This window comes from Drosophila takahashii, chromosome 2L, assembly GCF_030179915.1.
Source record: "Drosophila takahashii strain IR98-3 E-12201 chromosome 2L, DtakHiC1v2, whole genome shotgun sequence".
In the NCBI taxonomy this organism is placed as follows: Eukaryota; Metazoa; Arthropoda; class Insecta; order Diptera; family Drosophilidae; genus Drosophila; species Drosophila takahashii.
In genome coordinates this window covers 32489050-32506288 of record NC_091678.1, presented here as the reverse complement: position 1 = coordinate 32506288, position 17239 = coordinate 32489050, and the positions used below count along the sequence as shown (strand labels likewise).

Below are 17239 nucleotides of genomic sequence, written 5' to 3'. Positions count from 1 at the left end.
TTCCATTTCAACTCAATCGCTTCCCAGAGTCAGACGTGAAAAAATGAAGTGTTTTATAAATCCAGTTTTAGAAGCATTTGCGCAATATACTTACGTAATTCAATACATTCTGCTGCAGGTAATTATTAGCGTTGAGAAAGCCAGACAGAGTGAAAACTAAAACAAATGTTTTCTGCGTACATTTTAAGTAGGCATACCTGCAAGGGTATATAAACTTCGGCTGGCCGAAGTTAACTTCCTTTCTTGTTTTTGGTTAATTATACCCGTTACTCGTAGAGTAAAAGGGAATATTGTATTCGTGCAAAAGTATGTAACAGCTAGAAGGAAGCGTTTCCCACGCCATAAAGTATTTATATTCTTGATCAGGGTCACTATCCGAGTCGATCTAGCCATGTCCGTCTGTCCGTCTATCCGTCCGTATGAACGCTGAGATCTCGGAAACTACTAGAAGGTTGAGATTTTCCACACATATTCTTGGGCCTCCTACGCAGCGCAAGTTAATTTCAGCCGAGCGCCACGCCTCCTCTAACGCTCACAATCGCCGACTTACGATTTTAAAATGTGTCCTGCGCCCTCATCTTTAAAGATTTCCGAGAAGTATAAATGCAATTTTGTTGTGTATACCTATCGAAATGTAGAAGTCATTTTCAAATCGGATTATTCATTAAAAAGTTATACGTAATCAAAGGTAGGGAGCACTCCCTTTAGCTGAGCTACGATTATAGTCGGAACACCAACCCGAGTACAGCGTTCGCTTTAGCTGAGTGACGGGTATTAAATAGTCGGGACACCAACCCGACTATAGCGTTCTCTTTTGTTTTTTTTTTTTATTTTTATACCTTTTTTAATCAGTTAGTCATAACTTAATCATAAACATATAAATTCAATTCGATTAGCAGTTGTAGGGAATAGTGCGTTGTTTTCAAAGAGAATACCGCAACAGCCCTCGTGTTTCTAACAGTGGCGTTAGATTACGTAAATAGAATCTTGTTAAGTTTCGTTCAGTCAACAAGATCTTCGTTAACAGCAACGATGGGCTCAGCGTGCTAGTGAACGGATGGATATCATGTGAGTTTTAACTATCCTATTAGAGGTGGAGAAAAATCGATTTTTGGGAACATCGATGCTTTCGATGTTTATGTCAAAAAACATCCATGTTTTTTAATGGTTTTAACTAAAAATGGACATTTCTATTGGATTGCCGTATATTTGCATTTGTTTTTACACATATAAAAATGAACATAAATATACCTTTGCAGAGGGTAATTTAATTTCAGCTAAAATATTGCTACTAAGAGCAGGAGACAGACCGGTACAAAAAACATCGATGTTTTTAAATAAAAATAAATTTTTACAAACAGGACCATTGAGAAAGAAAGAATAATTCATTCCTTTTTTCCTTTTAAATCTGAAGAGTATGCGCTCGACGAATTCGCTCGCTTGAGATGTTCCATTATATTTGTTGTGTTCCCTGATGTTTTCAAAGATTTTCCACAGTAACTACTGATTGCAATGGCCGGTAATACTCTGGAAAAAGTATTCTCGATGGACCGCGATTTCTTAAGAATTTAATGTAATCCCCCTTGAACAGCGATTTCTTTTGATTATCATAAAAATACACATGTAGTCATCCATCCAAAATGTTTATTGCTTGGCTTAGATGCCTGGCGTACAGTACATAAACTGTCTGCCTAAAGTCGTCGCAACTAGAACTTGAACCAGTTGGACTAAGGATTGCATATGAGGATCTGAAGACTAGAGCGACAGCCTCTGTTGAATGCAAAATGAGTATAACTTGATTGTAGGAGTCAAAATTGTTACTGATTTTATTGTATAAACTTAACGGTATTTATAGGTAAAAAGTGCATAGGTTAACAGAATAGATATAACGCAAAGTGTCGGTTATTATGCATTATTGCCAATGGGAGCAAACCCAGTTACAATTCAGCAGAATAAGCTTGTGCCAATAAGTGGGTCATTGATAATGCTGCTGCCGGCTTGACCCGATATATGATTCTTAGAGCGCTGACTTATAACTATTGCTGCGACTCAACATTCTCCCGGCCATTGAACAAGTGTTCAACCATTGCTAATGCTGAACGCAAAACTTCGTGGGGTAGGTTCAGGTGATGGTTGCTCGTCGTTCTCTTGGTTGGTGCAGGTTGGTTGTCGTGGCTTCCAGTTGACGAATCGCCTTCAGAGACTATATGCAATGATCAATATTATTGATATTGCTAACGCAGCATACGTGGCTACTTGATGATGGTGAACAGTGGTAAATTGATTTGACCATGCTGTATCCTTTAGCTTAGCCAGCCTTTGTTGTAGACGATCCAGTTCGTCTGATTCAGAAGGTTGGGTTGCAGTCTCTCGAGCTGACTCTGATGTATCTTCCACATCATTCCAAACGAATGTACGCTAAATGTGATTCAGTGATCACCGTGCTGAATGTGCTAATGCTAATGTTCACGTTTCTTGCGGTGCAGCCTGAGGACAGAGATAATAAACCTGATCCATTAAGGTGAATGGTGGATGGCATTCCCTTGCATACAGCTTGAAGTCCTATTTGGTTGTGGGTCGCAAACATCCATCTGTTTCGTTAATGCGTTCTTAACCAAATCAAGTCTGCTTTCGAATTAATAATCTCACAGAGTGTTTCAGATTTGTTGTTGAATAGCTGAAACTCACACCGATTTTTAGCGTTGAATGCGGCTTGATGGTTAAAGCAAATGTGTTCGTTGTTGGATAGACATTGCTCGAACTCATCCTCAGTAAGACCAATGAATTGATCTCTATGGGAATTTACAGCGATGATAGGTGTCTTAATGTCAAAACGATTCCAGCCTCCTGAGTGCCACGTCGGGATGGGGATGATGCTGAAGACTTCCTGCTGTGCTGTTGATACCATGCTGTCATGCTGAATTTAACACGATCTGTAGTTGTAGTTCCCTCGGCGCGCATGATTTTATAGAGTTCCATTACATTTTCCGACGAGACCGGCAACATCTGATCCGGAAGTAGATGATCCCGAATTTTGTCTAATTGGTCTCTTAGCTGCTTAGGAGTTACCAGCATGGGACTGATGGTTCGATGACGAACGTCGGTAAGAACGCTGGCAATTTCCGCTTGCATCCGCTGCATTCCAGTAGCCAACAGCGTTAGCTGGGCAGTTAAGATCACAAATGCTTGCTGTAAGTGGTCGCCTTGATATCTGCCTCGTTCCTTGTTGATGGTTGCAAGTTGATGCTCCAATAAGCGGCGCGAACATTTTCCCCGCCTTGGAAGGTCCTTCCAAAGTCAGTCATCCAGCGGTAATGGGCAGATTTTCCGAATATTTCGCTTCAGATATCCCGTTTTGAGCGTGACCACACGCACGATGCCGTCTTCTCCTGGGTGCAGCTCAGCTACTCGGGCAAGTAACAATTGTCCTGGTGGCGAATTGTCCTCAGCAATAAGCGCCAAGGTGCCCAGTTGAACGTTGTTGGCAGAGGTAGTCCACTTCGAACGCGCCTGTATTAGAGTCAAATACTCAGTCTTTCAACGCTTCCAGAACATGTTGTGAACTGCTAGTATGCGATTCCTGTGGACAATTTGATCAAATTCTCGTCGAAGGGTTCCAGTTGAGCATTCAGTGATCGTCCTACCAAAAAATGACCCGGTGTCAATGTCTCCAGATCATAAGGATCTGATGACAAGGGATACATTGGCCTGTGCTACGGCTGTCGAAAGGTCTTCAAAATTGAAGGCGGTGCTATTTGCGCTTTTGACTAGCAGTTGTTTAGCAACTTTCACAGCGCTCTCCCACAATCCTCCAAAATGAGGAGAGCGGGGTGGTATGAAGTGAAATTTGACTCCGCGCTGACTGAAGGTGTCTCCGATTAAGCTCTGGCTTGCAAGATCAAATGTTTTGGCCATCTCCCGTGAGGCGCCTACAAAATTTGTAGCGTTGTCACAAAACAGATCCGTACTGAGGCCACGTCGAGCGAAGAAGCGCTTTAAGGCAGCGATGAACGCGTTGTCGCTTAAGTCAGATACGATCTCTATATGGCATGACTTCGTTAGAAAGCACACAAATACATAAAGATAGACCTTGACGGGACGTTTTCCTCGGATATTGAAGTGCATTTGTATTGGGCCTGCGAAGTCCAATCCAGCGCGTTCAAACGGATGAATACTGCCTCGCACTCTGCTTTTTGGAAGCGCACCCATTAGATGTTGTCCTAGGACTGGGCGCTGCCGGAAGCAGACGACGCATCTTCTGACAGCCCTGCGAGCTACCTTCCTGCAATTGATAATCCAATACTTCTGCAAAAAAGCGCATAAGGATTGCACTCCGGCATGTAAATTTATCCGATGTGTGTATTTAATTAGGGCTTCAACTGCCAAATGATTAAATCATCAGCCTTTAATAATCGCCCGCCTACACGAATAACTTGTAACCCTTCTTGTACATCGATGAACGGATTTAAGCCTTGTATCGTCGCTGATTTTAACCTCTTACTACACAATAGCCTACGGAATTCCTCTTTTAACTTCTCTGTTTGTATGACATAAATTATATAACGAAGGCCTCCAGCCATGTCGCCTGCAGTTAACTTGGGTGAGCCGGTCCTATCTTGCTTACTTGTTCGCCGCCAACGATATATATATCCAAACACTCGGTGAAGCTTCAAAAAATCTTTTACAAATTTGCATCGTCGTCGTCCTTATCACAACGTGCTGCTAAAGAGAATGCACCCTGTTTATACTCAGGCATTGACTCGTGCTTTTGTAACCATGATATTTCCGGCCAGCTATCTATCGGCTGCTTGACGAATGCTGGACCGTGCCACCACAAACTTGATTTGTTAAGGTCTGCGGAGTACAGTCCTCTGGAAACCATATCCGCTGGATTGATTTTGGACTCTATTTTGCACCAATCCTGGATGTCTGAAAGCTCCTGTATAAGCGCTACTCTATTTGCGACAAATGTTGTCCAGCGGCTTGCATGCGACGCGAGCCAGTTGAGCACAATGGTCAAGTCAGTGAAATACCTAATTATTGTAACCTTTAAGTGAATACTTGATGTAACCTTGTCCATTAACGTAGTCATAAGCAATGCCCCTTGCAGTTCTAGTAGGGGTAGAGATGTTACCCTTACTGGCGCCACTTTGGATTTGGCGGCTACCAAATGTACGTAGACTGATCCGTCATGGTCCTGAACGCGAGCATAGATGACTCCGCCATAAGCGCGGCTCATAAAGCTCTAGAGTGGTTAGATCAGCCTGGTGTTGGATTACAGAACGAGGCATCGCGCACAAGCCGATTAACTTCAGCTCCTCTCGATATTTTTTCTATTGACTGGTATAGCTAGGAGGCAGATATTCGTCCCAATCAAGCCTTAGCAACCACAGCTCCTGTACGAATATTTTTCCCAAAATTATAATTGGGCTTAAGAAACCCACTGGATCTAACACTTGAGATATTTCTGAGAGTACTATACTTTTGGTAATTCTGGGATTATACTCCGCCTTGAAAGAGAATTGAAACTGGTCGCTTTGGCTTGACCAATAAATGCCGAGCGCCTTTGCTGCATCTTCAGTATTGAGCTTATGGGGTTCTTCTGGAGCGGCTTCACTGTGCTCCGTTGGATAGCTGCTACGCCATATGTGTAAGACGAATCGACCGATATTTAGGAGATCAGAAATTTCTTGTTTTAATTTGGACAACTCGGATGGAGTATCCGCTCCGCACAGCATATCATCCATATAAAAGCTTTTCCTATGGCCTCAACTGCAAATGGATAGGGCTCACCGAAGTTTTCAGCCAAATAAAACAGGAATCGCACGGCTAGGAATGGAGCGAAACTTGTTCCGTAGGTCACGGTTTTTAAACGCAGCGTTTGCACCTCATTATTAAAACGCCACAGTATGCATTAAAAATTACAATGGGGATCTGTTACTAAAATTTGCTTATACATTTTGGCAATGTCCGCGGTTAGCGCGTACTTATAAAATCGGAATCGAATTAATATCTCAAAAAGGTCAGGCTGCAAAGTTGCTCCCACGAGCATAGTGTTATTTAGCGACACTCCGTTGCTGGACTTGCAACTAGCATCAAATACGACGCGCAACTTGGTCGTTAGGTTACCCGGCCTTAAGACGGGATGATGAGGCATGAAATACTTTACGTTATTCGTCTGACTCGAATCTAGGACTTCAAAGTGGCCTAATTCCTTGTATTCATCGATGAGTTCTGTTTACTGCCTTTATAGATCCGGACTGCGGTTTAGTTTTATCTCTAAGTTTAGAAACCTATTCAACGCTATTGAGTATGTATCTCCTAACGGCGTTGTCTGACTTTTGAATGGGAAAGCCACCACAAGCCGTCCGGAAGTAGAACGACTAATATGATCGACAAAGTGAGTCTCGCATTCCTTCTCCTCTTGAGTAAGTTTATCGGCAGGCGGAGCCAATTCTTCACACTTCCAAAACTTTTGAACTAGCTCGTGTAGGTCGTTTGCCGCCTGAACTTTCTCCTCTGTTTCACCTGCTAATAAGGAGACGCTCGGCGAATCGGATAGTTCACCTACGACTACCCATCCTAAGAGTGATTTTTGTAGAGTGGGCATTTTTGGTCCCAGCTTGATTTGGCCTGCGACAATCAGGTTAAAGAAGGATGACACCCCCAGGAGCATATCAATTCTTTCTCCCGAATCGAATGTGGGGTCTGCCAGTGTTACGCCTTTTGGGGTCTGTAACATCACTCCATGTGTTGCTATCGACGGCTGATACTGTGTGGTTTCGGGCAAAACACAAAAGCTTTCAGTGGCCGCAAACCTCGTCACTCTAGACTTGAATGTGGCAGTTACCGATCCCCTGGTCTGAGAAGTTGAGTTACCTATTCCGCTAAGTCTGGTACTTGACTCTCTCACTGCCAAAAAACTGAACTGGCTTCCAGAATCTAAAATACACCTACAGTTTTGGTAAGTTCCGTCGCTGCCTTTAATAAGCACAACGGCAGTTGACTTCGTCAACAGCGAACTATATAAAGAGTTGTGAGGTTGTTGATCCAGTGTGGTTGGGATGGAACTGTTAGTGCTTAAATTAAATTAAATTTAAATTAAAAAGCTCTAGATCGTTGGACTGAACAACGATTGCTTTATTTTCATAGCAATCTTGTAGCAGGCGAAGAGCACGAATATAATTAGCTCCTGATATTTCCAAGCAATCAATTGTACTTAACGGCACGGGACCTAGAGCAGATCTCAAATAAATCATTTTTGATAGCTCATCCAGTTCACTGTCCGAGGCTATCAGCGTTCTAAACGTATTGAACCAACTTGTCCACTCGGTGAATTTTTCGGAAAATTCAGGAACCTTTAAAGACAGAAGCGGGACCGATCGCTGCGGACGAGCTACCTGTGTACTATTCAAAACATCAGTACCGCTAAAATTCTTCAGACTGCTTAATACGTGAGCCTTAATTTTGCAATAAAGTTCCTCTAATGTGTAACGATAATCAATTCCGCTTGCATCGTCCATCTCCTGCTCGATCCTGGCTTGAATGTTGCAAAACTGGCTGTAATTCGACTCCACCAGGCTCAACCGCGATTCTAGTTCTGCAGGCGTCATGGTAGCATTGTTTGCTGTAATGTAATCTTTATTGCGCGTAAAGGAATTCACTAGGCCAGTTCGCGCTGAAAGAGCTTCATGCTCCTTCGATTTTTTAGGAGCCATATTTTAGGGAACGAATTTACTATGTTTTTAACACAGGCTTAAACCCAGTCAAATTTCAATAAATATATTAAAGGTTAAATTGCTTCCTTAAATTTCCTTGTTGCTTAGTTTGGCAATGTTCTTATAAATTTCATTAACAACTTAACGTCGAGCACGTGTTCGTGAATTATATAACCTACTCAGCTATGCGGATGTGTATATGTGGATTCGCAGTCCCCCTTTACGTGTATGAATGCTTTAGATTGGGACCTACGCTGACGTCCGATTTACATGTGATCGCTGTCTAGAAAAATGGTAGCGATCAATTCTAACCTCACACCATAAAGACCGATTTACCACGCTATTAGAGTTAATATTCACAAATCAAACCAAAAACATGTCTGCAAGAAATATTAAATTTATCAACCCAGTTCGGACTCACTTTCCAATATAGTCGATGCAGCCGCAGTCGCCGTCGCAATTATGACGCAGTCGCCGGCTTTCCAATAAATTCGATGCTGCCGCAGTCGCCGTGACGTAGTCGCCGGCCAGTAGTTAATTTCAATTAAATTGAGCTCCAACGACGAACTCCTCCGGGATTGAACCTTATCCAATAGGTCCCTGTTCGGGCGCCAAAATGATCGAGCCCAAAGTCCTTCAGATAGCCTTAATATAAAGGATCCAAGATCTCCTTTTCTCCAGAAGAAAAAATGCACATCAGCTCAGCTTAAAGTCTTTACTCGAACAGTAGTGATGACAAAACCCACTTCGTTTGTCGATAGCGTTTTCATAACAGCGATAGTTAACATTGCTAGTATATAGATAGTGTTATCATTTAAATTCAAGGAATCTACACAATACTAAATTCAATAAATTTCACAGAATTAATTTAATAAGCGGCGCGATCAACATCTTCTTTGGATTTCACCTCATTTATAACCTAGCCACGTTACCTACTACATCGATTGGTGATCTTCGCTGTCGGGAATGGTTGATCATACATACATGTTGAAAGTGCTCAAATATCGAGTTGCATGCGTTTTCGTTATGGAGCTCAGAACACTTGTGCCTGAGTTCCTTAATCCCAGTGGACAATATGTTCATATCGCTCCAATATGGTTTCTAATCATAATACGCAATGATGGTCCATTCCGAAACTGCCGTTCCTGCAGTGCCGAGTCGTTCATAGAATATTCCGGGCTGATTGGCGAACTGAGTTACATTTGTTGGCTGTCCCACTGCGAGCGGAAGAATAAGTAGCATTGCTAGCAGTGTTGGGAAAGGTACTGTGTTTTTTTACCTAGGTAAGGTAAAAGGTATTGGGCAAAAATAAATACCTAGGTAAGGTAAAGGTACTTCAATTTCCCAGTACCTAGGTAAAGGTAAAAGGTAAATATATTGTCTTTTTTATTTTTTTATAATTTTTTTGTTTTGTTCAATGTAATCATTTAAACTTAAAATAAGACTAGTTTTCAGTTTTTAGTCGTCTTAATCAAACAATATCTTTTCATTTCATTTAAATTTAAATGTTATAATTTTGTGCATATATTTTTAAAACACGCGTCATGAATAATTGTATGCACGTATCACTTCATTAATGTATTTATGAAACCCTCATGTACATATTTGGCGCGCAAAAATTCCGTATGTAGAAACATTGACTATATATTGTGCATATGTATATGCCGTTTGTTTACGTACATACGGCATTTTTGCGCGCCAAATACACTTTGGTTTCATAAATAAATTGATGTAGTGATGGGAACATACATACGTGCACAAAATTATATAAAATAAAACTGCGATTAGTTTTAACTTCACGAAACAAACAATAGAACGGCTGAATTCCAATGACTTTTAATGCTGCGTTCCGACTATTACAATTTCGAAACGAAACGATACAATGAAACGATACTACAGTGTCGCAGTCAGATTTGGCTATTTTAAATCAGAGCAATATTTAATACCTATGTATGTAAGTACCTTAATAATTCCAAAGGTATATAAAAATCTGTAGCTAGGTAAGGTAAAAGGTACTCAATTATTTTTATACCTAGGTAAGTTAAAAGGTACTCAATTATTTTTATACCTAGGTAAGGTAAAAGGTACCACTAAATTGTACCTAGGTACGGACCTAGGTAAAAGTATCTAGGTATGTCCCAACACTGATTGCTAGTAACGTTGGTAAAACTGGAATTTTTACTTTCTTCCTTTTTGGGACCTCTTATGAAACTATTGCTCCTTCGATGGAACTTTTAGACCGCTTTGTCGATACTTCTTCTTTAAGAAGCGGCGCAAGCCGCGTGATTGGTCGCTGAACTACGCGAGACGCAGGTTTTACGTCTACTACACGTACGTAATTACTCTACTATTTTTCCCATCGGCCAACTCATCACCGGCAGGTTATCTTCTTTTATTAATACAAGTAGCTCTTCTTTGACGTTCTTCGACATGGTCTTCCATTTGTTGCGCATTTGAAGCTCTTGAAGGTATTCCATTGACCACTGCTTCCAGAATGCGTGCTTAAGTCTGGACACTAATTCCCATCTTTTTACTAGTGTTTTGTTGGTTGGTCCGCGTCGACTCAACACATTTTTGATCTTTGTCGAGCTTCTGCGCTGCCACTACTCATCCAATCGTATTGATCTGTATGGCAAAGTTAAGCTCTGATCTATTGACTTTAAAATAAAACTAAAACTGGCCCAACCGAGTGGATATCTGCCGAGATATAAGAAGAAATTCAAAAAAAGTCCGAAATTTAACATTTCGAACTTTAAAAAATCTTTAAAAAAAAACTGTGCCATCGAAAAAAATATAAGTGCTATTTTTGTGATCTAGGGGTCCAGAACTAACAGAATTTGCCATCAATTGCTGCTGAAACGCAATGACACACAAATTGACAAATTGCTATTTTCATTAGTATGTAATGATTAAATTAGGATAAAATAGCGGACCACCTAATGGAGGCATTCCGAAATCAAAATGTGTGTGTATCCCGTAAATATTTGGGAGTTTTAGTTTCAGGTCTCTGCTCTAAAACTGTAAACAAATTACAAAAACTATGTACTTAAAAAAAAAAAATTAGTATATGCGTGCACAAATAACATTCCAATTTAAGAAAAGGTAGTTTTTGCCCAACGAAGAAAAATTTGTAAAATATCGTCTTCAAAAGGCTTACAGGTTGAATTACACCCACTATTTTTACACAATAGAGTTGGAGCTTTAGGTGCCTTTTTTTTTTAATTGTCCTTATTTCCTATAGTTCCTATACCTATAGTTTAATGCTCACTCGGTGCAGTTCCAGGAATTCCAGATTCAGCGTGCCTATTTAAATTTTGTTTTTATGTTGTCAAAAATCAAAACGCCTACTTTCTACAAAGTTGCAATGAATTTTCTTATTTCTTTTTGAATATTCCTATGGAAGCCTTAAGATATAGTGGTCCGATCCGGCTCGCTCCGACATGTGTACTACATGCAATAGAAAGAAGACTTTCGGGAAAGTTTCATCGCGATAGCTTTAAAACTGATAGACTAGTTCGCATAGAAACGGACAGACGGACAGACGGACATGGCTAGATATACTCGGCTATTGGTGCTGATTAAGAATATATATACTTTAAGTGGTCGGAAACGTCTCCTTCACTGCGTTGCAAACATCTGACTGAAATTATAATACCCTCTGCAAGGGTATAAAAATGAAGTTAAAGTAAGTAAGTATAGTGAGGAAACATTTTAAAGTTAGGTTAGCTAAGGGGAGGAAAAACTGGTGTTAAGGTGGAGAAAGGTGGTTAAAATTATGTAAATTCGGCGTGAAGGGTAAGTATGGATGGATTACACTGGGGTTAAGACGAGGAAATAGTGAAAACAGCATAGTGGTGCTAAAAAAGTGTGCCAAGGGTGAGATTAAGAATGGAGAGCGGTGGGGTAAGGATGAGGTAACATTGGGGTTAATGCGGTGTTAAGGTAAATTATGTTATGGTTAGAAGAATATGGAAAGAATATTGACATTTCCTTTAATGCTCCTGTAACCATTCTGCCATGGAAAAATATAATACGGGCATGGTTCAGCGGCCTAGGTGCTAGGTTCTGGTATTATTTTGTGCTCGGGGGTTCGAGGTTTAAATCCCGCTCGCGACAACATTTTTTTTTTGTAATTAGTAATCTAACACAAATTAACATTTTTGTTCTTAAACTTATTAATGAAATTTTAAATATCCATTTTAAAAACATTTTACCTACTCTGATTTATCTGGGTCTCGAACCGGGTACCTCTCGCATCAGAGGCAGACGCCTTACCAACTGGGCCATCGCACAATTTTTCGCGCGTGTGTACTCTTGACAATTATAAAACGAAATCGATACTTGAGTAAATCATCGTCCTATCGCCGTCGCGATAGACTCAGCTCGAACTCAAAATGACACTACTTAGTATCAAATACGATTTTTCTAAACATGCGGTATACTTTTGACACTTATTTGGGGCAAATTGACCCCAAAAATTTGAATCACAACTATTAAATGGACACTAAGAATTTTTTTTGGGTGTAACTGTAACGTGTTTACGAGATCATTCAGCTTTTATTACACCAATACCAATGCAACGCATCGCTCTATGGATTCTACTAATCTTTGAAATGTTCGGTGAAGACAAATAAATATCAATGAATGCATATCAACACTACTGGCGTCTGATTTGTAAACACTAACAAACACTGTTAGACTGGCTGTAACAGGCTAAGCAGTCCGAGTAAATTCCGGTGATGCCTATCTCAGATGATTCACTAATCGGAAACGATTACCCTGCAGAATAACCTCAGAACAATGTTCATATATCCTATAATTTTGATATTAATATTTTCACTATGGACGGCAGTCCATGTAGTGACGAAGCGCACCAGGAGAGTGCGCGAAGATGACTACTATTATATAGCCGAAAAATTGAAAATCTGCTGTGATAGTCCGATCGTAATGAGTAATACACCAATCGAAAGGTATTGCAAAAACTTAAAGGATTTTGCATACCAAGACTTAAAGAAAATCAATTGGCTTGGGAGAGAGAGCGGTGAAAGTGAAAAAGTGCCAATTTCGAAATTTGGAGCTGTTGGGGCCGGTGGGGATAAATGCCCCCTCGCAATGTTTTAGTTGTGTTCCTATTGAAAATACTCGTCGAATGAGGGGTCATATGATAAAATCCGACGCTCCGTTCAAAAGTTATAGCCAAAATACGATTTTCTACGTCTTCTCAAAATGAAAATTTAATTCTGTTTGTCAGTTTGTCAGTTTGTCCAAAACATGTTTTTTAAGTTTTGAAAATTTGACATGACGTTCATCACATTGATATAAAAAACTTTTGTTCTACCACTTTTGGAAAAACTCGCTAGTTTAGCGGGAAAACAGCTATAAATAGCTAAAATCCGGAGAACCGTAACTTCTATACTACTAAAGCTACAGACTTGTGCTACATCTCGTTTGAAAGGTATTTTTAAATGCTATAAACGCCTGCAATTTGTGTAAATGTAATAGTTAAAAAGATATTAACAAAAGACAATTTTTTAAAACTTTGTTTTTAGCTTTTTTTATTGTTCTCAAAAACGGCTCTAACGATTTTCTTTAAAACTTTAAACTGTATAGCCCTTGACATTCCTTAAATTTTGGTATATAACACATTACTGTACAAAGTCACGTTTAAAAGTTATTTTTATACGAAGATAGCCACTTTTGCCAGCTCGAACTACTAACGCTCCCTGAGTATAGAATTTTGTGGGAGGGTATCCGAACTGTATTTTAGGGTCATGGAATCAGTAAATTTGCACTTAAGAGTTCCATATAGGAATCTTTTGTTTTACGACTTTTGGAAAAAGCCGCTACTTTAGCGGGAAAAAAGCTAAAAATAGCTAAATTTCGTTAGTTTGTAAGTTCTACACTACTAAAGGTACACCCATGTGCTATACCTCGTTTAAAAGGTATTTTGAAATACTTCAACGCCTTTTTAACTTATTTCGTTAAATTACAATAGTTTACAAATTATGATTTATGACCAATTTATTTAAATGTTAATATTAGCACCTATGAGAGCAAAAGTAAACATACAAAAACTTCTGATATCAAATAAAAACACCTCTTAACGAGTTAAAAAACTAGTGACGATCGCACCTTCAACGTACAAAAGTTCTGATATCAACTTTTGTGACGAAAAATGATTTTAGATGCGACTAAATAAGTACGCTACCTAAAATTTGTTCATTCGGCACGCTACAACAGAAAACTTTCGTGTAGATATTAAATATTTGCTAAAGCGCGCCGAACGAGTAAATTTTAGGTAGCGTACTTATTTAGTCGCATCTAAAATCATTTTTCGTCACAAAAGTTGATATCAGAACTTTTGTACGTTGAAGGTGCGATCGTCACTAGTTTTTTACCTCGTTAAGAGGTGTTTTTATTTGATATTATATATAACCAAAAAAATTTGTATTTTTAGAACCTATTACAAGTATTCCCGGAGGACCAGAGATTTACATGGATTTGGGGTCAACGGTTAATTTAACTTGCGTGGTCAAACACTTGCCAGACCCTCCCATTTCAGTTCTTTGGACTCATAACAATCAGGTAATTTTTAATAATCACCGAAATAGAAATCACAATAATTTATTAAACATAACTGTTGTGACCAAGATCGTTTTCTTAGGCAACATGAGTCATTCAGTTTGAGTGTGAGTGCAACAACCGATAAAAATAATACAACCGCATTCTTTTGCTTCCAAGTTTGAACACTTTTAGTGTAGTCACTAAGAAAAGGGGAAGAGCTGTTTACAGAGATCAGAGAGCGACATGTGGCAGTAGTGTACAGATTCAATTCCAAAAAGTTCTACAATAATAGGGGAGAAGGGGGACTTAAATCAGTAGGAGTCGTATTTTTTAAGATATCGTCTTCAAATTCGGAGTGAATATACTAGTAAGCCCAAAGATTTCGTTAAACAAAAAAAAAGTGCTTTTTTAAGATAAAAACCCCAATAAAAATATTTAAACATTTTTTTCGAAATTTTTAATGTTTTTGTATTTGTATACACTTGTAGAGGGTATTATAATTTCAGTCAGATGTTTGCAACGCAGTGAAGGAGACGTTTCCGACCACAAAAAGTATATATATTCTTGATCAGCACCAATAGCAGAGTCTATCTAGCCATGTTCGTCTGTCCGTTTCTATGCGAACTAGTCTCTCAGTTTTAAAGCTATCGCGATGAAACTTTCCCGAAAGTCTTCTTTCTATTGCAGGAAGTACATATGTCGGAGCGAGCCGGATCGGACCACTATATCTTAAGGCTCCCATAGGAAAATTCAAACAAATATAAGAAAATTCATTGTTTGTAGGAAGTAGGCGTTTTGATTCTTGACTACTTAAAAACAAAATTGGAATTCCTGGAACTGCACCGAGTAAGCATTACTTTATCTACAAGGGTATATAAGCTTCGGCTGGCCGAAGGTAGCTTCCTTTCTTGTTTGTTATAATTTTCGCCAACTTAAAAAATTTGTGTTTTACTTTTTGGAGACCACTTTTTTTTTAAGTGAAACTTCTCTAGGCCCGCTATGGATTTTCGGGGACGGAGTAAAACCGTTTCATGGTTTCATGACCGATTGTACATCTCCCGTTATTTTCGTCACCGCTGACGAACGTTCTCTTTGTCCACTCCTTTCCTCTCTTCGCTGCGAGCTCAGCTCTGCTGAGAACGTTAAATATGTTTCCCTGTCTGTCTCTCTTAAGCGATAGAATGAGATAGCTAGATAGAGACTGGCACAAATGACATTTTAAAAGAGAGCAGCTCTTGCGTTGAGACCACCTTAAGTGTATAAGCAAACGAAATGATGCACTTACACTCTTTGGTTGCAGCATGCGCTCGCATAAAGCTGAGAGAGTAAAATCTAATGTAAATCTAAGCTTGCTTGTGTGAGAATACGATTTTTAAGCCGAAATTATTTCTGTGACATCAATTAAGATGCAAGAAAGAAGTAAAGCATACAGAGAGCGTCTGCGATATACTGCAGCTGACGCTATAACACCAGCTCCAATTTCATAAAAAACAAGAAAGGAAGCTAGATATACCCTGGCAGATAATTCCTATTACTTTACCAATCTCAAATATATTAAATTTCCTATTATTTCTTACTAATTTTCCAATCGCTTCTATGGCAGCTATATGATATAGTAGTTTGATATTCATAAAAATAAAATCGAAGTTAGAAAATATTTAAAATAAGTCATATCCCAGAGTAGAAGAGAATACAATAAAAACCATAGAAGCAATAATTTATTTTCTATTATATTCCCATTAATTTTCTGATCGTTCCTATGGCACCTTATCATATAGGTAGTGGTCCGCTTTTGAAAAAAAATTTTAGTTGAAGATGGTATTTCCAAAATTACGAGGTCCTTTGTTCAAAAACAACCAAGATATAATTTATTTAAAGTTTTTTCCCGATTATTCCTATGAAAGCTATATGATATAGTTTTCCGATCTAGCTCGTTCCAATATATATACTACCTGCAAAAGAAAGAAGATTTTTGGGAAAGTTTTAACATGATAGCTTTAAAACTGAAAGGCGGATGGACAGCCGGGCAGATGGACAGACGGACTGACGGACATGGCTAGATCGACTCGTCTAGTGATGCTGATAAAGCTTTATAGGGTCGGAAACGTCACCTTCACTGCGTTGCAAACTTCTGACTGAAATCATAATACCCTCTGCAAGGGTATAAAAAGAGATAAAGAATTGATAAACGTGAGAGGAATACTAAGTTTCACTTCTGTAGTGCGTAGGCTGGGACACATCCCTTTTTTTTTTGGAAATTGAAAAAATTGGAAAATGTTGGATTTTGGTTATATGCTTATGTTTTTAGCTGTAACTTCGATGTTATAAGCTAAACAGCTGCAAATAAGGTCTTATATTAAAGATAAACAAGATAAGATAATAAAAAAAACAAAAAATCTTTGGTTTATATTTTTAACATTTTTTCTACCTGTTACTCGTAGAGTAAAAGGGTGTATTATATTCGTGCAAAAGTATGTAACAGCTAGAAGGAAGCGTTTCCGACCCCATAAAGTATACATATTCTTGATCAGGGCCACTAGCCGAGTCGATCTAGCCATGTCCGTCTGTCTGTCTGTCCGTATGAACGCTGAGATCTCGGAAACTACGAAAGCTAGAAGGCTGAGATTTTCCACACATGTTCTTGGGCCTCCTACGCAGCGCAAGTTTATTTTAGCCGAGCGCTACGCCTCCTCTAACGCCCACAATCGCCCACTAATGATTTTAAAATGTGTCTGGCGCTCACATCTTTAAAGATTTCCGAGAAGTATAAATGCAACTGTTGTGTATATTTATACCTATCGAAATGTAGAAGACATTTTTCAAATCGGACTATTCATTAAAAAGTTAAACGCAATCAAAAAAATGGTGTATATCCATCTCCATCGCACTCCCTTTAGCCGAGTGACTGGTATTAGATAGTCGGGACACGAGCCCGACTAAAGCGTTTTCTCTTGTTT

At 39.2% G+C, this 17239-nt stretch overlaps 1 protein-coding gene across 6 annotated transcripts in view; it reads left to right on the top strand.

Annotated features, from left to right (window-relative positions):
* The window catches only part of dpr21 (defective proboscis extension response 21), a 303758-nt gene that overhangs the window by 208992 nt on the left and 77527 nt on the right, over positions 1-17239 (top strand). For 5 of the 6 annotated variants that reach the window (XR_011418950.1, XM_044393668.2, XM_044393669.2 and 2 more), the window contains one exon: positions 14176-14303. The exons of the other annotated variant lie outside the window; for it this stretch is intronic. Coding sequence is in view for 4 of the 5 variants with exons in the window: in XM_044393668.2 (XP_044249603.1) it covers positions 14176-14303 (128 nt within the window). In the remaining variant the exon portion in view is untranslated. The remainder of the gene's footprint in view (positions 1-14175; positions 14304-17239) is intronic. 6 annotated transcript variants of the gene reach the window in all.